Below are 27,021 nucleotides of genomic sequence, written 5' to 3' on the forward strand. Positions count from 1 at the left end.
TCTTGAGTTGAAAAAGATGAAAGTTGTTCTGGTCATTTTTTCCCCAGCTGCCAAAATTTACAAAAGAAGGTCATTCAAAATTTACTCGGTTATCTTTGTTATATACTTTAAATGAACAGGGACACTGTCTTATTCCAGATTAAGTCCCGCAGTCTCAAGTCGGATTGAACTACAAACAGATCCAAATGGTATAAATTTCTCGTTTGAACATGTAACAGAGTAATTCTGTGAAACAACGCGCCAAAGAAGGGTAGAAAAAAAACATTAAAAACTGGAAAACTTTTATAAAACAATCAGAAAACTTTGCAGTATTCTTTTGTCGTATTTTTTTTGCGCACGTCGCGTTGTGTCGCGTCGCTGTCCAAAAAAAAAACACCAGCAGAAAAAAAAAGGAATAAAATTTTAAATACTGTGATGCGTATACTAAATAGTGGATTAAAACTGGAACGAAATTATATCCCGGTTGAGACGACCAAGATTTTTTCCCCTTTATATAACTCTGAGAGAGACAATGGCGTAGTAAGGTTGTATTCAAGCACAAGGATGGTAAATGGGCATACATAATTTCTATTTTTATTTTATTTTATACCTTTATTTGGTGTAACTGAAGACTTTTTCGATGTACCTGAAACTTTTCTACATATTATGATTGAACTGAATTAATTTGTCAATTTTATTTTAATTTGTGCAGATTTCATCGAAGTTAACGACTCTGGTATTGTGACGTTAAACTGTATAATGGCCAAACAAGTGTGCATCGATGATCCAATGTGTGGACCAACGCTCGATATCGTCGATCGTTTATGCGGATCCGAAGTCGGTACGTGTTAATTTTATCAAATACCAACCTATACTCTACGATGTAAATGTACAGAATACGGCTGGTTAATTGAAATAATTAAATATTCTCGATATATTCGTGCATATGGGTTAACTGAAATACAACCAGAAGCCGCGTACTAATAAATTATTCAAAAGGTTTGACCATATATTGCGGTTTATTTTCAAAGTTGAAATATATGCGCCGACGACGTCGATACTTAACAATGTTTAAGAGTCGAAATAAAGAATTTAATAGGAAAAATGGTAGCCATTCGTGGTGATTTTCAAGATAAATGTTCTACAGTACTTTAGCACCATCTTATATACTCGTATATTGGTACAGGTATAATATAATACCTGCACCATTCAAACGTACATATATTTTTATTTGAAAAAAAAAAAAAAATGGTAGAAGATCCCTTCTTCACTATGTACTTAGTAAATACGAAAGACGTTATTTTGAAATTATGTTATTTTAAAAGAAACGCAGTACTCGGTAGAGTTGTTTATGTTATGTGATCGCAAGGTGTTCGCAAAATTCTGATCGTTTAGTCTTTCTTTTAATGGTAGTTTTAATGGGAATGAAATTATCTGTCGAGAGGTTTCACCTTTTTGGTTTCTAAAATAGCGCAGGTAAATTGTACCTACCGTGAGATGGAGTGGAAGAGCGAGATGTACATACAAGTGTTGATAGGGGTGAAGTTTTTATCGAGCTTTGAAGTTCAATACTCTGCTGGGAATTTTCTTTCTCTGGCTGTGGTTTGGTTCGGTGGTGTATACGTTGTTTTTGGTGAATTATGATTGGAAATTTGCAGTCGTTTTTATGTATACGTGCAAAAATATACCTTGTACCCGTTGTTATATTGTTACAAAAGTAGATTTAAATTAATGGCTGGTACCTACCTATAGTTTTTAATTTGGCAGGTTCTCTAACCCACGGGATGATTTGTTTGTGAAGCAAAATTTAGAAAGGGGAATTTTTGCGGTTAAAAAAATTCAATATCTAATGTGAAAAATTATGGAGATGGGATGGGGTTGGTTGAGAAGAGAAGACGTCGAAAAATTCAAGTTTGCAAAGACAGACTCTTGAGTTGATAGATCTTGAAAAATAGTCGCAAAATTGTAAGAATATTTATTCAAAACTGCCCTAAAATTGACTTAGAATTAGAAAATCATCCAAAAGTTGTACAAAAATAAGTCCATAATCGTTTAAAAAATAAGTTTGGAAATTCCTTCGTTTAACATCTGCAAATTGCTTAATAATATTGAACAAATATGTTATGCAAAAAATGATTACAAAATAAGAAAATACAAATATGTAGTATCAAAACCGTGAAAAGGTAAATTGGAAATCGATAAAATGTCCCTAAAATTCGACTAAAAAATTGTTTTAAAATTGTCTATGCTGATTAAAAATTGAAAGAAAATTCGCCCAAAATTGTCACAAGTTCAAAAATTTATTCATTCTTGTAAAAAAAAATTTTAAAAAGCCGGTCACATGAAGTGAGGATTCATAAATCTTGAGAGGGTTTTTCAAATTCGTGTGTTGAATGTCGATGGATGGAAATCTGTACCTCAGTTATGTGACTTTTGGTCACTTTTTCATAATTTTGGTTACTAAAGTTACTGAAAAAATTCATATCTTGGCTTGGCTCTAATTTCCGAAGAAAAATAGAAAAAATGTCAATGATATCGATAAGTCAATAGCTTGCGAAAGTACTTATACTTTTTTTTATTCTTTTCCAACTGGCTACACTTCCTTTTCAGCATTATGGTTGCAAAGCCCCTTGCCTTTTACGAAAATTATCAAGGTCTCGCTTTCTGACAAAAGCTGCAGAAAATCTCATCAATCGTTGTGTTGTCAAAATTATTTTCAAGAAGTGTGATTTTTCGCCAAAACTGCCAAAAATTGTCGCTAATTGCAAAAATTATCGTTTTCTTGACAATAAGTAAATGCTGAAAAAGAAACACTTTTTCGCAAAATGGACAAAAAAACCTGTTTTTTGCGCAAAAGTTTTACATTTTGGTAAAAATTGTAGAAATGTCGTTTTCAAAAAAAAATTGCTACGAAGTTCTACCTTTTGCTGAAATTATAAGAGTCTTGCTTCCTGCCAAAGATAGCAGAATGTCTCGTCTTGTGTTGTTCAAAATACCCAAAAAATCTCGTTTATTGCCAAACATTGCTGGAAATCGTCTGCATTTTGCTAAAAATTATCGTTTTTTCATTCCTGGCGCAGAACCCGCTTACATTTTGTTTTTGACCAAAGTTGCTTTTTTTTGAAAAAAATTGATGAAAAATTTTGCGTTTTTTAAAAAATTGCCAGATTTTTGCTTTCTGCCAAAAATAACAAAAAGTCTTGTACATATTTTGTCAAAATTGACAAAAAAATCGTCGCTTTTTTGTAGAAAATTCCAAGAAATCTCACATTTTTTTTCCTTCCAAAAATTGTCATAATTTCATTTTTTTTTTTCAAAAAATCTCGTTTTTTTTGCCAAAAAGTTGTGAAATAGTCTCACCTTGTGAATTGTAAAAAAGTTTTACTTTTAGCTGAATTTTTTTTTACATACTTCATCTTGATAGAATTTAATAATTTAAATTTAGTGTGTAATAGTGTAATGTGTAATAGATGGGATAGGTATTTTGGATGATATGATTTGTCTTAGAGAGTTGGACAGAAATATTTTCCTAAGGGGTGAGAAATTACCTATGCCTGATTACATATCTCTATGCAATCATAATTACATGATCCACTATACACACTAAAACCATTCTCGTAACTTATAAATAAATTACGAGACAACCATTTTAAATTATTTATTGATGTTATAAATACCAATAAAATAACCTAATTAATTGAGCTAATAAGAAAACATTAATTATCATAAGGATAATAATTAATGTAGTTACCATAAACAGGTGAATAGACCTAGAATTACGTTAAGTATATTAAACTTTCACCTCAGGACGAATCCTGGTCTAACGATAGTTACATGAGCAGAATTAGAGTAATCTATTCCTTAACATCTAATTCATTCATACCTCAATGTAGATAGGTGCAAATGCTCCGCTACATTGGGTCATTTCTATCATTTAATTACGGTATAATTATAATTAAAATGATGATCGTTTGGAGCGTGTTTCAACACTTACCCAACTGTTCACGTTAATCATCTCTTCGGGGGCTCACCAATACTAGGCCCAGCGATGATTATGATTTACTCTTGTACAGTTTCAGCAAGTATACTCTCCTATGGTTGACAAATAGGAGGTCTACCAAGATACCAAATAATCACGATGTCCGATTCGAATCACACCGCGAATATCGTTAAAATACACAAATTTAACCGAACAAGCGGGTAATTATTAAAATAAAAATGGTAAAGAGCCACGAGGGCTAAAATGACCGAAAGTTGACTACATTACGGAGAGCTCGAGATCTAGCAAGGTAGTGAAGAAGATATTCTTCGCAATCCTGGTCCAGACCCAGGATCGCGGTATTTTTCATGTAACCTTGTGCCTTCACCTACAAACTGGTTATTCTAATAATAACCACCCTAGAGTAAATTACACTAGAACTACCATAGGCAGTTAGGGCATGTCTGCTCATCACAAGTGAAAGTTCTTTTTTTTTCTCAGAGCTTTTTGTAACATTTTAATGTTTTATCTACTCGCGTTTTGTTTTTTTTTTGGTTACTTTTTGGTTATTTTTTTTGAGAATTTTTGGCTGCCGAAGTTACTTTTTTCCTCCAGTGTATATTATGTTTATTTGAAATAGCGTTAGCTAGATAAGGAATTAAGGAATCATACCTCATGAGGTGGTTTTTCAAAATATGCAAGTTGATTTCTGCAATTTTTCAGAAAACAACATTAACTACATAGATGTAGAATCATAAGTCATAAGAGGGGTTTCTGAAAATGGGAGTTTATTTGGGATAGTTTTTGTAAAACAATGTAAGCCAAATGAGAAATTGTAACTTATACGGTGGTTTTTCAAAATGCGAGGTTTTTTTGTAATTTTTTGAAAAACAGCATTAACTAGATGGAGAACCTTAACTCATAAGGTGTTTTTTAAAAAAAAAAGTATTGACATTTGATGGTATCTTTGGAACCACAGATTATCAATATAATTCTACGTTAAAATTATTAAACTCAAGACAATGGATATTAAAAGCCACGTTTCCAAAAAATTTGATCCCTTTGAACCACTTTCTAAAAAATTGAAATACACTGTGAACTGTTAAGCGCATCGTTTAAAAATCTACTTCATATTTTGTACCTTAGAGTCAGTCCATCCAAGTCTGCCGATTCATAAAATCGCTCTCTACTCTACCACTGGTGGGTATTCGTTTATTCACATTAGGCTACATTTCATTGGTAGTTGGTACACAGCTATTAATAATTTAGCTATACACATACCCTACCCCTGTAGCACATCTGTCTATACCTATTGCAATTCAACGCGCCATTAGAAGCTTACAAAATTTACCCAAAGTAAAATAACCTGCGTCGATCCGAGAAAATTTTCTTTGTGTGTTGACACGTTTATTAATGATATCGCTTTCGAGTCCTATGTACCTATACTACCTACTCTGCAATCTACATCACACACACACGATGTATCGTGTAAAGGACAAGTTAACACGTGTACAGATTTTTAGACATTTTTTTTTTCAAAGGCCGAGTAAAAAAATATCCGCAGGTATTCGCGAGCTGTGAGTTGAGTCTCGACACGACGCGACGGAAAATACCTACTCGTTTTTTTATGTACTCAAAACCGGAAGCACACGATCCCCAAACTGTATCCTTTCTTTTCATATCGCTCGGTGTGTGTAGCAATAGCTCGTGAAATTCATACCGAGATACGAAATTTCTTTATATTAAAATTTCCTGCCTGCTTTTTTCACCGCTCTACGTATCCTTTTTTTCGACATATCCGACTTTTTTCACCGACATTTTGAGCTTTATACGTATATCTAGTGGCATATTTTCCATCGTCGTGTCACGAGTAATCGTCCAAATCACGTATGTAGATCCGAAGCTCAAAACCGGAAATGGAAACCAATCGATTCTCATCACATCGTCCTTATTCCATGACAGAATAAACGTTCATTTTCCACACGCTAACTTCGAGATGACAATTTCACGACCGAAATGAACCAAACTTTTACTGCAACTTATTCGTGGTACACGATGAGAATCGTTGGGCGAGTAATTGAACGTGGCATCGTGTAACTCGCGGCGAAAATGTTTCTGATATCGGAGACATATCTACTCGTATATAAATGCGCTTACCAGTAGTCTAGGTTCTCGTTCCTCGTTCGTTCCAAATGCACAGGAAGAGAAATACCATACATAAGTACTACGAGCACTCATCTTTCTTTAACACACGTGATAAATTACCTTGATACCCTGGCCTAAGTAAACCGAGCTATCTATCTTTGGTATTTTTCAAGTAGGTACCTGCTCTTACTTCCTTTTTCTTTTCTTGCCCCGCGTTTGGTGGAAAATTCATCTTGGTTGAATTGCCCGCAGGCCACAGTTCATTCATAATTACCGGCTTAGCGGTTAAAATGACGTTCAATACGGTCAAGTTGGTTCATCTCTCATCTTATACCAGCCTTATTTTTTTGTATAATAAATTGCGCAGATTATTTGTGAATCTTGCAAGCTGAAACCTACAGGATAGCCGAACGAGGGGGAAATGTGTGTCACCCCCCTCTCCAGACAGAAAATTTTTGGCCAAAAATTGGGAATTCTTAGGAAAAATTGGGAAGTTTGGAAAAGTTGGGAAGAAATTATGTAAGCAGGGAAAATCAAATACGATTACCAAGAACCATGAGTTTTTACTTCTTGAATTATAAATTTTCAAAAGTTTTCGCCCTCCCTGCGCTCGGGTCAAATCATTTGTTAAAGGGTAGAAAAATTCACTTATCACATCAAAAAAAATGTTGTTTTACTTGAAATTTTCCAAAAAAAAGTTTCTCCAATGCATATCAGTCAAAACTGCCAGAAACTTCCAAGTTCTGCTGAAATATCAAAAAATGTCCTATTTTTTTCCGAAAATTTGAAAACAATCATTTTTAATTTCTGCTAAAATTGTTGTTTTTTTTTAAATATGAAAATTATGTCCTGAAAAAAAATGAAGAGTCATGAATTTTTGAGAGCTTTTGCCCTCGCTCATAGCTGAGGTACCATTCGTATTATTAAAAATATTATAATTTTCTGAAAACTGAAAATGCTAAAGTCATGAAAACCAACTTTTTTAATCATCAAAAATTTAAGAATATGGTATTGTTCTACGTTTCGAGTTATCAATTTTTGATAGCTTTTGTTATAGCTTTTGCTCTGGATTCTTTCGGACTTTTATCCCTATTTTTGATAACTTCGTTAAAATTTTTGAATGATGAAGCTATGAAAATAATGCGTTTTCCATCAGTTATTTTACTTTTCAATTTACTAATTTCTTCAAAGTTTTTGCTCTCGTTTCGCTGGTGCAGATTTGACCACTACTGTGCAATTTTTCAAAAATGTTCAAGAATTAAAGCACAAAATTTTGACGTTGAAACTTCAACCCTTTTTTTTTACTTTCGTCCCATTTCTTTTTCATTTTAAATTATTGTGAATAGGCTTGAAAGTGAGATGTTTTACTCAACTTTTCAAAATTATCAAAGATGGTCAAAAAAAGTGATTTTTCTCAAAAAATTGACGTTGTTTTACATCTCGAATCCCACCCCACTTTTTCTGAATGCCTCTGCCTCGCTTCGCCCAGGTCAATTTTTTTTTCTATTCCTGAATTTAAATTTCTAAAAAATTATTGTTCAAATTTGAAAAAATGTCACTGCTGAAAAAAATGAACTTTTCGCATCTAGTGCTGGGGATAATGGTTTTTTTCTTCAAGATTATTACATGGAAAATTACTGATTAAATTTAAGAAATGTCAAGGACTAGCAAAATTCACTTCTCGCCTAAAAATAATGCTATTCGAGTTTTCGATTGCATTGAACTTCAAAAAACTTTCTCCTTCGCTTCGCTGGGGCCAATTTTCTTTTCTTGTTCAAAACTGAAATTTGTAAAAAATTTCTGTTCGAATTCTAAACATGCCATGTGCAAATATTTAGGAGGAAAAAAATCGAGAAATCGAAAAAAACGAACTGCACTAACATGACCAAAACTCAATCCCAACGTGTACTATAACCCTCAAATGATTTGCTTTGACTTGTGCTGGCAGTTCGAACGAACGTTGTGTCGGTATAGCAGCATGTTGAATAGAAGTACCTGGTTTCGCAACAAGATGCACTTGTTTAAACATACGTGAATTTTCGTGACATAGGCGTTGATGTTGATACCGTTGATGTTTTCTTGAAGCATTTTTAACGTAGATTTCAAAAATATGCTTGTTTTTTAGTTTTGATGTTCCATAGGCCGAGTAATCTTTAATTAAAGTCAGTACATTTTACTATGTAATTTCAACATAAACTTCAAATTTTGAAAAAAGCCTTGATGTATCCTGAAAAACTATTTTCACGAAAAGTACCACTGAAATGTGTACTTTTACATGGTTTTATCAATTTTTGCTACAACTCGCAACATTGGGCAAAAACAAGAAAAATACAACTAAAACTGATGTATTATTGCTACGAATCATCAATTTTTTGAAAATAAGGGTTTGGTGGGTAAAAATTGGCACTCTAAAGGCCAGGAGGCTACCTAAAACGAGCATAATTCAAAAAAAAAAAAAAAGTTTCCAGTAGTACCTACCTACTAATACAGTCAAATATGGATTTCACCTGGAATTAATTGGGGGGGGAAACATTTTTTTACACCAAAATTCTCGGGATGGTGTCCTAAATGACATGCTAAAACCCACCCAAAATCCACGAGGAGCTTCTCCCCCCAGACCCACATTTGTGCCACCTAGCACAGTTTTTCGCGATTTTCTCGCGAGGAGTTGATTTTACGTCAAAAGTAGCTTTATTTTTGTGTTCTACGTCAAATTTCCGATCTAGTGATATATCAACTGTCCTTCTACCCCTAAGGGGGTGGGGCTAGAATCATTCAAATAAGGGGGTTTCCTGAAAAATACCTAAAGGCTATAGGCGCCTAAAAGGGGTGAAATGGTCCCGAAAGCGTTCGAGTTGATATTAGCATGGAAGATGGGTACCATTGAGAAACTTCCGCGTGAAAAATTTCAGATCCACATCCTCTCCCTTAATTTCAATAACACTTTTCTCAGCCCCATTTTAACCGATTTTGAAAATTTTTCAGTATGTTATGTATATTCTTAGTAGGAAGTTTCTCAATGGTACCCATCTTCCATGCTAATATCAACTCGAACGCTTTCGGGGACCATTTCACCCCTCTAAGGCGCCTATAGCCTTTATGCATTTTTCAGGAAACCTCCCTTATTTTTGAATGGTTCTAGCCCCACTCCCCTTGGAGGTAGAAGGACAGTTGATATATCACTAGATCGGAAATTTGACGTAGAACACAAAAATAAAGCTACTTTTGACGTAAAGTCTACTCCTCGCGAGAAAATCGTGAAAAACTGTGCTAGGCGGCACAAATGTGGGTCTGGGGGGAGAAGCTCCACGCGGATTTAAGGTGGGTTGTAGTATGTCATTTAGGACACCATCCTGAGAATTTTGGCATAAAAAAAATGTTTCCCCAATTTATTCCGAGTTGAGTTCTCATATGAGCTAATTTGACTAGATTATACAGACATCCACCAATTTTCAAAATTTCGAGTCTTTCCTTTCTCCCCCTGCCACTTCCTTATGGTTTTGAGTGGAAATATCTTCAAAATCGTGTTCAGCGCATCAAAAAACCTAGATTTAGACACTCCACATGAAAATGTTCAAAATTTTGAGTTTTTACCCCCTCCCCCTACCCCCTTTGGGGTTTTGAGTAAAAATACCTTCAAAATCGTGTTCAGCGCATCAAAAAACCTAGATTTAGACACCCCACATGAAAATGTTCAAAATTTTGAGTTTTTACCCCCTCCCCCTACCTCCCCTTTGGGGTTTTGAGTAAAAATACCTTCAAAATCGTGTTCAGCGCATCAAAAAACCTAGATTTAGACACCCCACATGAAAATGTTCAAAATTTTGAGTTTTTACCCCCTCCGCTACCTCCCCTTTAGGGTTTTGAGTGAAAATACCTTCAAAATCGTGTTCAGCGCATCAAAAAACCCCTATACCCCAACTTTCAATTTTTTTCCTCCTAAATATTTTCACATCCCACTGTGTGCCAAGGCGAACAAATCAACTTCAACTTCTGACATCAAAAATAATAATATTGTTGAGTTGATTATTTTCTGAATTGGTATAAATTTTGGAGAATTTTTGTCCTCACTCACTTCGTTTGGTGTTTGTGATTGGTTTAAAATTTACAAATGTCTCGCTAGTGTTTAAATGTGACGTTCTCTGAATAACATGAAAAAAATTTAGGGAAATTCGTGGGGGGGGGTGATTAAAATATTATGTAGAAATATTTTTTGATGGTAGTGAAAAGGTAGTGAAAAAGTAGTGATTTTTAGCAATTTTGCTTTGAAAGGTAGTGAAAAATCCGATTTTCCACACATAAAAAATATAATCTTGAGAGGAGAGGAGTTAGAATATTTTGGAAGGTAGTGGTTTTTTTTTAAAGTAGTGAAAAAGTAGATGTAGTGATTTTCGGTCAACAAATTCCTGTAAACACCCTGAAAAGGCTGATGAAAACATCACGAAAAAATTGTAATTTTTTGATTTTTGGTTTTAGTACCAACCTTGCAAATGGAACAATCCATTTTTGTCAAGTATAAAAGCATTGTTGTTGAACATTAAACATTTTTCAACATTTTTGTTTTCAACTCCCCCTTTCAAATTTTTGTTCGAACCACATTTGACTAATTAGGTAAGATGAAAAATACTGGGGGAGGAGTGGTCTGGGGTGAACAGTTGGGAAAATCTGGCGAAAAAAATTGGGAAAATTTCAGTCTCCCCCCCCCCCCCCGGTCTCGGTTGGAACCAAAAATTAAACTGAGACAGTTCCGAGAAGAAAAAATAAATTTAGAGTTTCTACATCCTCCTGTGCAAGAGGCATTCCAATTCTATACTTTTTCCATTCCCATTTACTATTTTTCTTGTCCTGATTACTCCAATATATTCTCCGGGTGAAAGAAGTGGTCTTTTTGTATTCTCCTCTCTTCTCCAAAATCCAAATATCTGTTTCAGTTCTTTCCCACCCTTTTTTTTCATATTCCTCAATTACGTTCACGTTTAAGCTTATTCGCCAACTTGAACTTGTATTGTCAGTATCGAGCCAAGTAAAGCACTCAAAAGTAACGAAAAAAGAACCAAAATGACTTTGTAGGATCACGAAGCGAATTTTATGCATCCCCTCGCGTCGTTCCATCTATGTAGACAAATCTAAAGACGAAAAGTTAACGCAAAGAAAACGACTTCTTTATCCTAATGATACAGTTAAACTCGGCATACAAATGAGCTTTTCTAACCTCATACACGAAAAACCATACCATACAGAGCATTACATTTGTATATCGCCGAATTTAAAGATGGAAATTATTTAACACTCCAAAGTACGTACCTCGAAGAAGAGAGAATCCTCTTCGGGTGTACTACTTGCAATGCTTCTTAAATCTCTATACGAGTACCTTTCTTTCGTTGCCGACCAACGTTTCGATATACATATTCGTTGATCTAATAAATATACAAACGACGATGACGAAGGTACAGGTAGATATTAGATAGGTCTAGGTATCTTATATTCTTTCTCAAATGTACGAGCACACCATCACCAAATCCTTCGTGACAATATAGTGAAACTAATCGTCTCGATATCACGCCAAAAATATACGTATAAAAAGCTAAGGTAAGTACGTGTATACCTTTCTATTCAGCGTCGAATAGTAACAAATCAACTCCCAAAGAGACTAACCTTATGATGCAATTACCATCATCTTTATACTCTTTAGATTTGCCGGGTTCTTTTCCCCGGTCGACTTATCGGAAATGATTTTTTGAATTTCATCTCACCGTACTACAAAATCTCTTTGCTTTTTTTTCCACGAACGAAGAAGACACGATGAAGAGAAAAAACATCATTTCCGTAATCCGACTACAGCACTTACACAGCATGAGTGTTGTAATCAATTGCTATTGAAGTATTCGTTAAAAACAAAACGTTTACCGTGTATAAACATAATAATAAATTGGTTGTATCTTTAGTAGAATTTTTCCCTTCTTTGTTTTTTCAACGCGCGTACTATACGCTTCGCTCGAGTACATACGACCGAGGTTTTATTTTGTTTTTGGCATCTGATGTCTGCTAGCAAACGTAAACAAAAGAAAAGTTTTCATAAGTTGTTGTTTAGACTGTGCATCAAGATAAATTGTATATGGCTGGGTTTTAGGCACCAAGTACGTGTGTACTGCGATCGTTGAACGTAGCTTTTAAAACGGTACCTGGTAAAGTACATAGAACATTTGTTACCGAGTCGTTTGAAGTGCATTCGAATAAAGAGAAGAAAATTGGTATTTTTTAATTTTATTCTGTTTACCAGCGTGATATTTAATTTGCTTTTTTTGTGTGGATTCGTTTTTTTTTTTCAATCGGAGAAATTGTTTCAACAATAATTAGTTTTCAACCGAGTGGGCAAGGGAGGTGGGATTTGGGGAAATAATTTGCAACAAAAGGTAGGGACTTGAAGAAATGTGTGCATTCAATAAATTGAAGCGATGGTTTCTAAGGTCTTAAACAAATATCTATACCTATTTTTTTTTTAAAAAACACATTCAAAAAATGCCATGTGGTTGAAAACTTGAAATGAATATCCTGACAATTGAACCATGGTTGGGCTTAAAAATATTTCCGTCGAAATATTTCAATTCCTTGAGAAATTTTAAGCCATTTTTATAAGTTGCAAGGTCACGTTTGAATTACTATGCAAAAGTTCATTTAATTATGGGGGGGGGGGGGAGGTGCGACCATGCAATTCGACTCCGCCCTATTTTATCTCTTGAACTTGAAAATACTGGTTGTCAGAAACCTGACCAGCAAAACTGCAGATTTATCGACTTTCTTTTAATTTCTAGTTGAATTTACTTTGTGGTACCTCATCTCTGGAATTTCGCTGGATGGGATTGATTTTTATAAATCACATAACCCTTTTTTCATCTATTCGAAAAATTGATTAAATTTTGGGCTCAAAATTTTTCAAAAATGGTCCAAAAAAGGTTGACCCATTTCAATTATTCGCATGTCGCCTGAAAATCGTCGCTCAATTTTTGAATGAAAATCTTTCAGAAATGTCAAAAAGACTTTCTAAGAAAAATTTTGTTTCTGTCGTGAAATTTTTACCCATTTTCAATTCGATAGGTTACATGACACTTCTTCAGAAAATCTCTAAAAGTATGATGTAATTTCAGCGACTCAAACTTCTTCAAAAATTATTTCAAAAAATTTTAATTGAAGTTTTGTCAAATGTCTCAATTTTATACACCAATTTTTAACGCATTTGATCGATAAAATCAAAATGGAAAGTAAAAATGAACAATTTTTCGCTAGAAAATGTTTAAGAAATGGTTCCAAGTTTCATTATTTTCATTGCTTACTTTTTTACCAGTCAAAAATTGTGTCCAAAATTCGGACGTTTGTCGGTTTCTGAATTTCCTTCTGTACATAAATTTTAACGCAATCATTTTGATCTAGTCACATGACACTTTTTCCAAAAACCATGAAAATCGTGATTCAATTTCTGGTTCAAATTCTTCAGAGAATGCTTAAGATACATTTTCATCGAAACACTTCAAATTCTTGCGAAGTTTTAACCCATTTTCATTGGTTACAAGGTCAATTTTTCAAAAGTCCTCTGGGCTCAAAATTGTTCAAAAAGGTCCAAAAAAAATTTCGCTGTGATACATATTTGAAATTCTTTCGAAGAAGTGTTTTTCCCGAATTTTTCTGGTTTTCTATAACAGTTTTTTCTTTTTTTTCGGTTCTTCAAATATCATCTACTGAAATAGAGGGAGGAGTGATGAATTTGGTGAAGAAGAGGCTTTCAACCAAATTTTTAGGGGTCAAAGGAAACTGTGATGAGCAGGAGTGCCTCCACTACGTATAGTAGTGCCTATTGTACTTACCACGTATCCTAGTTATTCTTAAAATAACTAGGTATTGTAGATATTAAAATATTACCCATTTCCCGCGAAAACTACTTTTTTACCTCGTTGAGATTTGAAGGTTACGAGGTGATTTTTACCTACATTTCCCAGATTCGCATAGGGCTCGTCTCTATGTGAATTCTGGTCGATTCTCACTTGAGTTCTTATCCGCGGCCATGGTAGATCTTCTCATCAAGGACCGACTTTATGTCACCTGTGGACTATGTCCTATGTCCACCCTCGCACTTCGATTAATTCTTTCTAATTACCCGCTTGTTCGGTTAAAATTGTGTATATTAACGTAAATTTGTGGTTCATATCAAAGGATTGACCCTTATTTCGGTATCTTGGATCACCTCCCATTTTCCGGACATGGGAGTGTGTACCCAGTGTCAAAGTGTACTCAGAGATTTAAATCATAGTCATCGACCGACCTAGTATTGGTGAGCCACCGAAGAGATGACTAACGCGAACAGTTAAGGTAATGGAAAAAGCCTTTCTAAATCATGGAGTGCGTTCCTCCAACTAGAATTAATTATAACTTTATCGTAATTAATTTAAATGACAGCAAGATGACGAAATACCGTCATATCCAACTCGCTTCGTAATTGTACTTTAATTAATGATCGATACTTGTATGATTGTTAAGCATTTTATCTTCAAACTATAAGTTGTTCGACTTGTATTGAATATACACCTAATACAGGAGGTCAATACTAGTTGTTTTGAGTTTTATTTGGTAGCGATAATCTCAATTTATAATGTATGTTGGTACTAGAAAGACCAAGAGCCTTTTCACTGAGCTAATCAGGTTCTTAGGAAATATTCCCTCCCTAAGGAATATTTCTTGGATTCTTCACATTCACCGTTAATATGATAATAATTACCTCTCACGTATATTATTATCATATCTCCAATACCCAACCTTTCTCAGACCAATTATTACAAAACAAAAATTGATTACAAAAGTTGATTGAGGAAATAAAAAAAGTAGAACTGACAATTTTGGCTAAACAACCTGACTTTTTTGACATTTATACAGAAAGCAAGACTTAACTTTATGGTGATCTGGACAAAAAACAGAACTTTTCGACGGAAGTGTAGGCAGAAAAAGGACTCTGACAATTTTGGCAAGAAACTGAACTGTCAGAAAATGTCGGCCAAAAAACAGGACTTTTTTGGTAATTTTTGTAAAAACAGGATTTTTTACAATAAAAAGGACTTTCTGACAATTTTGACAAAATTTAGGATTTTGGGACTAATTTGACAAAAAATTAGACTTTTTAAAAACATAGCCATGAAATAGGAATTTCAATTTGACAAAAAATTAGACTTTTTAAAAACATAGCCATGAAATAGGAATTTCTACACTTTTGGTAAAAATTAGGACCTTTTGATAATTTTGGCAAAAAGAGACCTTTTTTGGCAATTTTGTCGAAAATAGGACTTTTTTATTAAAAACAGAAAGCAGGACCTTCTTTTAGCATTACAAGCTGAAAACCAGCATTTTTCGACTCTATTTTGGCATAAAAACAGGACCTTTTTGAGTTTGACTATTGGCTAAAATGAGACTTTTTTTCGGAAATTTGGGTGAAAAATATGATTTTTTTGATAAAAAAGAAAGCAGGCATTTTTATGGTATTTTTAAGCTGAAAACGGCACTTTTTGACAATTTTGACTGAAAACTTATTTTTTTGACTATTTTGGCATAAACACGGGGCCAAAAACTGGACTTTTTTAGGTTTTAGACAGCTAAGGCAAAAATTAGTACCATTTTTGGATGTTTCGGCGGAAAAACAAGAATTTTTGTTGAGGAAAACGTTGATTTTAATTTTTTATTTTTATCGTTGGATGTTTTTCAGACTTCAAATATATCAATTGTTCATTTTTCTATCAAATAATGAGTATCAATGAATTTTGAACTTTGTTCAGCTGTAGTATGATCTTTGTAACGAATAGGTCAAATTTAAAAAATGTGTCAATTGTTTGGTTAATTTTTCATCGAAATTTCTTCAAAATCGCTTTTTTTTTTTTTTTTTTTTTAAATGATTTTATTTAACGTCGCTCGACCTTTCGATCATTTGCGACATTTGTAACAAGAATACAGTATTACAAAACTAAAGGTACCTCTAACTATACATTTTACAGCTTATCAATAATGTTACATTCATGTAAGTATTCAAAAAGGTTATTATGTAAATTATCGCCTAAAATATCAGCCAGTTGAGTGTCAAAACCAAAAAGTCTTCTTCTTTGATCAGTATATTTGCCACATTCTAGAAGGAGGTGACTTACTGATACCTAGCGTAAGTAACAATTTCTTAGCAATTTTGGCAAAAAATGAAATTTTCTGTCAATTTTGGTAAAAATGGGATTTTCAGAGAATTTTGACTTATGAACTGGAGTTTTTTGACAATTCTGTCAAAATATTATGACTTTCTGCTATTTTATGAAAATTGAGATTTTTTGATATTTTTCACAAGAATGGGACTTTTTGACAATTGTGACAAAAAACAAGACTTTTGAGCAATTTTGAAAAAAAAAGCATGAGGCTTGATAAGTCAAGCGCTACTCGGTTGCGATGATTTTCTAATCGATTCAAGACGTAAACATCCGAAATTTTGAACCTGTCTCGTGATTCATCCATCGACTAAAACTTTCAGTAGGTATTTTAGGATCACACTGTACAACATAAGTACTACAAGTATAGAAGGCTTACGTTTTGTAATGACGTATTACTCAGTTTAGAAATAATGTATACGTAGGTTTGGGACTGGTACAGCTTTAGGTTTGCGTAGAAGGCGATGATAATAAGATAAGGACGAGGAAGACAGGAGACGAAGGCACGTATACGCGGTATTTCATCCTTAAGCTAACAAAGTGTTGAAGTGGAATCACTATACAGGGTATTGTAGCTCCCATTAACACTCGGTCTATGAATAATTAATGCGGCGGTAGGTGTTGCGGGTAACATATGTGTGTGTGCACTGTGTATAGTGTGTAGTCTATTAAGAGGAGTACCCTGGTAGTGCGACATTTTCGCTCGAATGGCAGCCAACAGAATGTGATAGAAGGCTGGACGCAATTCGCAATTGTACACTTCTCGTCGCAATTAAAGCACTAAACGTAGCACATGCACTGCAAATATTTCGGTTATTAAAATTCGTTACGGTAGACGCTTGTCGCTCGCCTTTGCGACTAAATTATACCAAAACTCATTGATCTGCCGGGTAAAATAACTCGCAAACGGTTTTCATTTACACAAGTCGCATGATATGAACTCGTAACATAAAACACGCCGCAGCAATTTACTTATTTAAACTTTATACTTTACGAGAAATAGTACATATAACTACTAAACGTTGACCTTGTACAAAGCTGGAACGAACTTACGAAGGCTTTGAAAATTCTTCGTAATTAAATTTAAGCCGCGCGTACGAATTCCTTCTCTCTCAATGTATATTTTTTTGTTACACTTTTAAACCCTTCCTTTTCATATTTCATATGTTTTTAGGGCTAACACAAGCACGACGACGTGTTGTCGTTTGTGAAAATAATACGTATAACTGGTACGTATACAATCGAATAGCGAAATTTCTACGTTCCTTTGTTAAATTAAGGCGTCTTTACTTTTTTGGACGGTTATTAATCGACATTGTGCGTGATGTAATTGCAAAATATATGGGCACGTTAATGGTGCCCGAGCACGAGTGTAATGGTGAAAAAATCTCCGAAATATTTTGTACTTACATAATGTCTAATAAATGATTTCGGACTCGTGCGATGAAATGTTTGGATATGATTTTTCTACTAATCTTAGTTATCGAAATTTCATTGCACCAGCGTAGAAAATAATGTTGTGAAGAAAATTTCAGGTTTTTGGATTTGGACTCAACACTTGATCTCATATTCAATCAAATAATATGGTTCAGATTTAAAAAAAAAAAATTCTTTTTAACACAGCCCCTTTTATCCTCCTCTGTTCCCCCTTCTTCAGAAAAAATTGAATTTATTCCACCTTAAACCTTGTTCTTAGAGTGAAATGAAGAATATCTTTCATCTCAGAGGGGATGAAGGTCCAGATATTCAAATTCTAACCTTCAAATTGAAAAATATGCCATATTTCTAATCTCAAGTATTTTTCTCAAAATAAAAGTATTACTGAAAAAAAGTTCACGAATTGAAATGGTCTTTAAAATGGCCACAAGACTCTGTCGTATACCTATCGTTATACAACACACATCTCACTGCAGCAAACCAACAACATTTATCTTAGGTACCACAGTCGCGCCGTTGTCGTCGTATTCAAACCGAACAACCAAAGAAGAAAAAAACGTCCCCAAAGAACGATCCTTTTTCAATGCGAAAAAATTAACGAATCGAAGATGAACGAAGATAGAAAGAGGAAGTTTGTGTACGAAATTCGACTAGCACAGCATGGCAACGAAATTGCGGAAAAAAGGAACGAACAAGAAGAGAGAATTCCTCTCCACTCGATTGACTCGAAAGAATTTATAGAAATTTACATTTCGTTTTATACGAATCATTCCAACGTAGTATGTATTGGCAAAGGCTTTATCGAAAGGCTGTGGCTGGGGGGAGGGGGGATACGTAAAAAGACGCAGAGACTGAGAAAGAGAACAGACAACCGTTGAGAAAATTCTTTCCTATCGTTTTGTCTTATTCACTGGTTGACTGGACGCGGATGATGGCGCGGTTAACGAACGATAGGGTACGTGGATGCACAGGGCACAGATATAGACAAAACGAGGGTTGAAGAAATGGAGAAACATACGGTCTCATCGTTCGTGACAGTATATAGTGGAAAATTCTGCGAAAATAAGAATTTTCCATTTGCTGGATGGAAGTTGAGAAACAAACACGCACTCGATTAGGTAGGTAGTATGTAGATAGCTAGGTACATGAGGGAAAGTGAGGATAAAATCAATTTGCTATTTTGATCATATCGTATTCGGCCTCGTAATTTTGGTTAATAGGTGTGCATAATGCATAATATGAACCCCTTTATCCAATGGGTGCGATTTTTTTTGCTAAACTTACCTAAAAAACACTTGACAAGAGAAGTAGGAATTCTGACCAGCCTAAAAATTGTTCAGCCGGAGAGGTCACGTGCTAAAATTCATTTTTGATTTTTGGAGATTTTTTGAAAATTGAAATTTGGGGTCAAAAATTAGAAAAAATCATTTTCCACCAAAATCGACCTAGAAAATTGGAATTCACTTGGTATCTTATTTTCCACTTTTCGAATCGATTGGTGATGGTTTAGAGCCATTCTGCAGCCTCCAGCGAATTTTCGGATTCTCCGAACGAACGAACGAAAAAAGCTGAAATTCGGTTTGTATCTCATTTTTGACCTCCCTATAGTCCATTGGTGATCGTTTCAAATCGTTCTTAAGTCTCCAGCGAATTTTTATTATTTAGAAAAAAAATAATCACCAGAGAAAATGAAGATGTACAGCCTTTTTTCGAAAACTGGAGAATTCTGAAATCCACTGGAGGCTCTAGAACGACTCAAAACCATTACCAATCGACTCGAGAGGTTGAAAATAGGATACAAACCCAATTCCATTTTTCTAGCTAAAGGTAACATTTTGATTTTTCTGGTATTTTTGGCTCAAATTTGAATTTTTAAAAATTCGCCGAAAATTGAGAAGTGAATTTCAGCATCTGAAATTTTGGCTTTTAGTGTATTTTAAGGCAGGGTGTCCACGAGCCTGAAAAACCTGGGAAAGTCAGGGAATTTTGGAAATTTGCAGCATTTTTTACTCAAAAGTCAGGGGATTTTGTGAAAGGTTACTTCAAACAGATTTTTCCATTTCTCATAATGCAAAAATTCACCTTCACTTTGCTCAGGCAATTTTTTTGCTGGTCGGTTTTGTCATAAATTGCCAAATTCCCAGAAAGTCTTGCATTTTATCAACTTATCAGTTATGAGTATCATTAATAAATCTCGCTCTTAGGCGCCAAAATGTTTCGTTTTTTTGATAAAAATGGTTGGGGAGCCCTGCCTTTTACTGAAATTGTTGTGGAAGTCTCGTTTTCTCTCAAAAATAGGAAAAAGTCTCGCTTTTAGCATTAATTGTCAAGAATTTCTTTTCTTTTTTTTTTTGCGAAAAAGATGCTAAGAATTGTGTTGTTTTTTGCATCCGAGAACTTCCACTCTTTTCCAATAAACAAGTTTCTATAGAGTTTCATTTTTCGATTTTTAATTAAAAATGAAAAGTTCTGTTATTTTGATAATTTTTTTTGCATTAAAAATGTATTGCCTAGGTATGTTTTGTCACTTTTTTGGTTATTTTTGGTTACTTTTTTGAGCGTTTTAGGTTACTGAAGTCACTTTTTTCGGAAAAAAATGTAGGAGTCCTGGAATTTCAAAAAAATATCTACATATTGATTAAATTTGAGCAACGTTGACATTAATTAAAATAATATATTTCTTTATGAAGTCATCCTTTTTTTGGAATTGTAAACTTTCCAGAGCTTTTGCCCTTGCTTCACTCGGGCCATTTAACATAGAAAAGACGAATACAAGAATACAAGAACTCACGGTAAAAAAAAGGGGGTTTGAAAAAGAACGCGCGAGGAAGGTTCATCGCCATTGCAAAAAAAAACTTCAAAAAAATCTCCATAATACAACTGGAAAATATCCAAAAAAAATAACCCAAAACAAAAAATTACTGATATCTACATTGCAGGGAGTTGGACAATGATTGGTGGTACCTACTTACCTGCCTACGTACCTACTTCAGAGTTCGCAAATAAATAATGAACAAAAATTTGCCAACTTCCGCTCACTTTCTAACAAAGTCTAATCAAATCAAATTTGATCATGGATACTGGAAATGGAAGCTACCTTGTTGTCTAAAGAAGTGGGCGGAAGTTGGCAAATTTTTGTTCATTATTTATTTGCGAACTCTGAAGTAGGTACGTAGGCAGGTAAGTAGGTACCACCAATCATTGTCCAACTCCCTGCAATGTAGATATCAGTAATTTTTTGTTTTGGGTTATTTTTTTTGGATATTTTCCAGTTGTATTATGGAGATTTTTTTGAAGTTTTTTTTTGCAATGGCGATGAACCTTCCTCGCGCGTTCTTTTTCAAACCCCCTTTTTTTTTACCGTGAGGTACTTTTTTGGGGGATATCACCAATTTTTTCTGAAGTCTTTATGAACAAAATATTGGGTTAGATTTGCATTCACTTTTACTCAAACATGGTTTCCTTACAAAACTTGTGGAGGCGGGGGTTCAATATTCTCTTCTGAAGATTTTTTTCTAGTGCATGTTATTCATTTATTTATTTGTCAAAATTCCAACATTCAAAAACCTGTTGGAGGCTCCAGAACTACTCAAAATGGTATGAAACTATTTCCAATTGATTTGAATTGTCTGAAATGAATTTACACACAAAATTTCAACTTTCTAACATGGTAACATTTTAATTTTCTTCATTTTTTAAATTATTTTTTTTTTAGATTAAAAAAAAAAGCAGAACCAATTTTCTAGGTTAAAATTCAAGAATATTAAACGCAATGATAACAATTTTTCAATTAAAAAAAAATAATTACTTGAAAAAAAATCAACTTGAAAAAAAATTTTCACCTTGGTACAGGCGGGATTCGAACCGAGGACCTCCTGCGTAGTAAGCGGAAGCTTAAGTCACGCAGCCACTGAGGCTGCGTTGATGACCGCGCATTTCAACTCCATACAACGCCGAATGCAACGTATGTTTCGAATATAACAGCCATTCTGATTGATACATAAATAAGTTGACGTTGGTTTGAGTTAATTGAACGAAGCTACAGACTTTTAAACTCAATCATTTATAATGAAATTCGGCATATAGATTACTAAAGCTATAGAGAAGTGCCTTTTGTACGTTTTAGCTCACTTGCAAAAATACTTTCTGAATAATGAGCGTTTGAAAATTTCAAATTGGGTAAAAAAGTGGTTAGAATTCGTTTTTCAAAAAATCCCTTCGTAGCGACCTGAATTGTGTATAAATACACCATCATGCAAAATTTCATCGAATTTCACCCAGCAGATTTTCTGAAAAGTGTATTGAAGAAACTTGAGGAAAAAAAACGGTGAAAAAACGACATGTTTGAAGATCTCGTGCACTTTTGGTATTAAACGCACAACGTTCAAATTTTGGTATGTTGATAAGCTCGTCAAGATCTTCAAAATGACATATTCAACTTGAAAATTGGTGCGATCGTTTTTGAGATCGAAAGGTACCTACTCATTTTCGCGTTTGTTGGTCTCAGAAGAGTAGGCGTTGCGGTAGCGGCGACGTTCTTTTTCCCAACCCCCTCGCCGTGCTACCGCCCGGCCTGATACATGAAAAGACAAATAGGCACATAGACAAATAGACGAAAAGATGGATGAGAGGATAGATGAAAAGACGAAAAGACAAAAAACATCTTGCGCAGTACGCAAGATCAACCGACTTTGCTCTAAATAACCCCCAGCAATTTACCAACATTTACCTCAGTAATTTACCAGACATTACCTCAAAATTCACCAATTTACCGAAATTTACCAACTTACCAAAATTTACCAATTTACCAAAATTTACCAATTTACCAAAATTTACCAATTTACCAAAATTTACCAAAATTAACCAATTTACCAAAATTTATACTAATTTACCAAAATTCATACCAATTTACCAAAATTTACCAATTTACCAAAATTTACCAATTTACCAAAAATAACCCCAGCAATTTACCAACATTTACCTCAGTAATTTACCAGACATTTCCTCACTAATTTACCAATTTTTTACCATCTTTTATTTTAATTACCCCAGTAATTTACTGCCATAAGTTTTTACCAATTTACCAACAAAAAAAAAATAACCCCAGCAATTTACCAACATTTACCTCAGTAATTTACCAGACATTACCCCACTAATTTACCAATTTTTTATTACCCCAGTAATTTACTTCCAAAGGTTGATACCAATTCAACAAAATAAATTACCCCACTAATTTAACAATACCAAAAATTACCACAGCAATTTAATATTTACCAATTCACCAAAAATTACCCCAGTAATTTACCTAAATTTTCAACCAACTTTATTGGAAAACTGAAAATTACCCCAGCAATTTACCAAAATTTACCAATTGGAATACCAATTTACCACTAAAAATTACGCCATTAATTTACCAAAACAAAAATTACCCAAGCAATTTAATTACCAAAATTTTTGACCAACTTTAATTACGAGTAATTCACCAAAAATAACTAATCATTTTATTTACTAAAAATTATGTACTATTAATTCACCAAAAAAAAAAAAATTATCAAAATTTACTGGCTATTTACCAAAAACTTAATGTTTTTTGTTGAAACAAAAATTACACTAGAAATTTTTGAAAAATTTTGATTTTTTATGGCAAAAAAATTTTGGACGGATAAAATTAAACAAAAAAATTAACAAAAAAATCAATAAAAAATTTTCTCCTCTTGACTCGCGCGGGATTCGAACACCCGACCTCCGGCGCACCAATCTGCAACCTACACACCTTAACCACCCCGTCTGTTTATTGGGGGTGAGCCGTTTGCGAGATATAAGGGTTTACACAAATTTCTGCTTATCCATAACGTTGAAACACACTTAAACGTTCATATCTCGTAAACGGCTGAATCGATTTCGACCAAATTAAAAATTTCTCTAGTTCAGTATCAAAGCAATATTTTGCCATCATCAGTTTCGACTTAAAGTTCGGAGCTTTTGAGTTCAGCGTGACACAAATTTATACATAAATTGATATACCTATATATAAATCTATATATATATAAACTTATCTCGTGTTGCGCCATACGTCTTATCGTGATCAGCACACTCCAAAACGTCAAGAAAACCCACCCCCACCCAAATCCTCAACCATCATGACAAATACAATACCTTGACTTTCCGTTTCACGGCAAAGTCGGTAAAAGACAAAAAGATCAACAGATGGAAAGACAGAAAGACTGGATAAAGGAATGAATTAATAAAAACATAAAATAAAATTTCAGTATTGAAATAAAATAAAATAAAATTTTAGTATTGAAATAAAATAAAATTTCAGTATTCAGTTCAGTATTCTGTCCAGTTCATCATACGTTTCAAGTTCCAATGAAAGATGTTTGAGGGTTCAAATAAAAATTTTAAAAAGTTTCTGAAAAATGATGTTCTTCCATTGTGTCTAAGCTTGAAAGCGAATTATTTACCTATCTTAGGCTACAATTTTTGTTCTTTTAACAGAACGCCTCTTTTTTTAAAAATTTCGATACTTACCATCGATTGAGCTCAGCACATTAAAATCTTGATTTTTCTCACTAAAAAACCAAAAAAAATGTTTCCCACTAAGTTTAAATAAAGGCCACTTTATTGAGCACACAGCCATGCTTGAAAAAAAGGGCACAACTTCTACAAGTACTATTAATTAAAAAGTGGTTTGGTGAAAAAAAAAAATTAGAAAAGTTGATTTTTGGGTTTTCAAAAAAGTACCCTGGAAAGATGGCCACCCCATAGAAAATGATTGAAAATGCAAATAAGTAAATTAACAAAATCAAGTTTCAAAGGTTTTTATTACCTATACATATTTAAATTTAATAAAAACTTCAGAAACTTGCATTTTGTTAATTTATCTGCAATTTTAATCATTTTTACAGCGAGGTGGCCATTTTACCCTAAATGGGGTACAGATTCCAAACATTTATCATAATCTGTCTTATTTTTACAGGATTTTCCCTTTTTATAGCTGTAAAATTACACAAAGACATGTATTACGATCACAGAGACATGTACTAGATCAATTAATTCATTTTTAGCGTGAATTTAACAGGTAAAGCATATGGCCATCTTTCCCTTGGCCATCTTTGCCAAATGACGCGGTCATTTTGATTCTGGTGACTCTATGAAGTCTTAAAATGACTAAAGCTTTATATACAAATGAAGCTGAGAGTTCTAGGTTTCGAATGATATATGGAATATTTACTTATACATAACTTCGTTTAATATGTTTTTTTTTTGCAAAATGAAAATCTGAAATTCTTTTTTTGCTAAAAAATCAGCCTTGAAATGTCATTAACACTTCTCAAACAGACACAAATGAAGTACTGAAATAAATGTTTATGTCTGGTAAGTTCTTTTGTTACGAGAAATAAGATATATTTTTTGCAGCGTGATTTGCCGTCCCATATTCGAGCAATGGCCACCTGGCCATCTTACCCTGTTGACCATCTTACCCGGGTTTACCTTACATCCATTAACGATATTTGGAGATCATGATGTTCGAAAAAATTTGACACCCCCCCCCCCAACTCCCACCTGATCGTACGTGTTATTCATTTTTCAAGAATCTGGAAAATTGGAGAAATTGGTCTGGAAAACCTGGAAAAGACGGAGAAATGAGTGGACACCCTGAATTGTGGGCTAGAAAGGAACTTTCCCTCAGTTGTGTAACAGCTTAATCATTCATTTCGAGAATTTGGGATTTTAAAAAAAAATAGGCAAAATACATAAGTACGTACCTATACACTTTATTTTTAATTTTCTTGCAGGCATTTTCTTTCTGTGCAAAATTTTCTAGTCTAATTGGTACTTCTTGCATAGGCTATATGGTCTTTCGAAAAAGGAAAGGTTTGGTACGAAAATGGCAACTTGTCCAATTATCCGGACTCTGTTCATCCCACACTTTTTCATCCAAGATAATTAAACTCTTTGCACTACCCAAACCCAAAATGCAGAGTTGAGCAGACAAGGTCAGCAATTACAGAGAATCGCACGTGGCACCAAAGTTGAGCTCAGATTACAGTTGGCTGAAAAAAAAAATACATATAACATCGTATAGACAACATATCGTTCAATGTGTATAAATGTATCAACTCCTCTTTTAAAATACCCTAAGGTCGTTTATGTAAGGTTGTAAGGTGTATGTTTGTGTTTGTAGGTACCCTACCCGCAAAGTAGGTATAACCGACTGCATTCGTGAATTAGACCTTGACTACAGTATAGGTACGTGTATAGTATACTTTCCCAAAGGTGAACTCGAAACTTATTTAACTTTGTTTGATACCACTCCTCGATTCGTCTATCGTTTTGCCAATTTTCCAAAACCTAGTTCGTAATCAAAAATACTTCTGCGGGTTTTCGCATGTGTCTCCCTTCTCACACTCTGGCAGGTTTTTTTTCTCCTCTTTCTTTTCTTATACTTATGCTGCTGCGGGTTTTCCAAAGCGTTATCGTTGTCGTCGTATCTCGAAACACCCTTTATAATGTCAAGCGCATGTTAGTAAGGTTTCAACTTTTATTTAATTTCATCTTCTATGAAAACTTCCGACGACGCTTTAATCTTTGCCTGTTGGCTGTTTTGTCGACAATTTATAATAAAATTTCATCAACTATACTTACTGGTACCTACTTTGGAGAACGCCAATATGTGTGCACTGTGCAGAGGTAGCGATGGCGCTAAGCCTTTCGTCATTATTATTACCGCATTATTAGCAGCATTTTCTTCTTGTAATTCTGTCAAATGAAACATGACGAGATGTTATGGGATTGGAGGATGTGTAACGACTTGATGTGGAAGTTGTGGGTGACATGACATGGCGTGTAGGAAAAGTATATGTCGTGAATCTGTTTGGTGATTTTAGAAATCTAATAATAGCAACCACTACACTTCAAACATATTCAAGAGTAGGTACCTCTACCTACATAATATGTCTAACGGGTGCTCAAAAACTACTGTCATTAAGATCTTTGAAACCAGATCTAAATTGTTAATTCTATATTCATCAACATTTTTAAACAAGATCCCAAAAAACACTGAAAATTGTGTATTTTGGACACATCTGAAACCAAACACGTAATATGTACCTTATGGTGGATCACCCCCTCCCCTAAAAAGCGGATTTTGACCAACTCTAACAGAGACCACGATTTTAGTTGAAAATTTCTCAGAAAAATTTCAACTTCAGATGTGCCCTTGGAGCAAATAAGCCCTCAAGGAGGGGGCCATTTTCG

At 34.1% G+C, this 27,021-nt stretch overlaps 1 protein-coding gene across 2 annotated transcripts in view; it reads left to right on the forward strand.

Moving 5' to 3' along the window:
* Gfrl (Glial cell line-derived neurotrophic family receptor-like) overlaps window positions 1-27,021 on the forward strand; it is a 236,029-nt gene that overhangs the window by 150,024 nt on the left and 58,984 nt on the right. For both annotated transcript variants that reach the window (XM_065359936.1, XM_065359937.1), the window contains exon 2: window positions 692-820. In XM_065359936.1, the coding sequence (XP_065216008.1) occupies window positions 692-820 (129 nt within the window). The remainder of the gene's footprint in view (window positions 1-691; window positions 821-27,021) is intronic.

Source organism: Planococcus citri, chromosome 4 (assembly GCF_950023065.1).
Source record: "Planococcus citri chromosome 4, ihPlaCitr1.1, whole genome shotgun sequence".
NCBI classification, from domain to species: Eukaryota; Metazoa; Arthropoda; class Insecta; order Hemiptera; family Pseudococcidae; genus Planococcus; species Planococcus citri.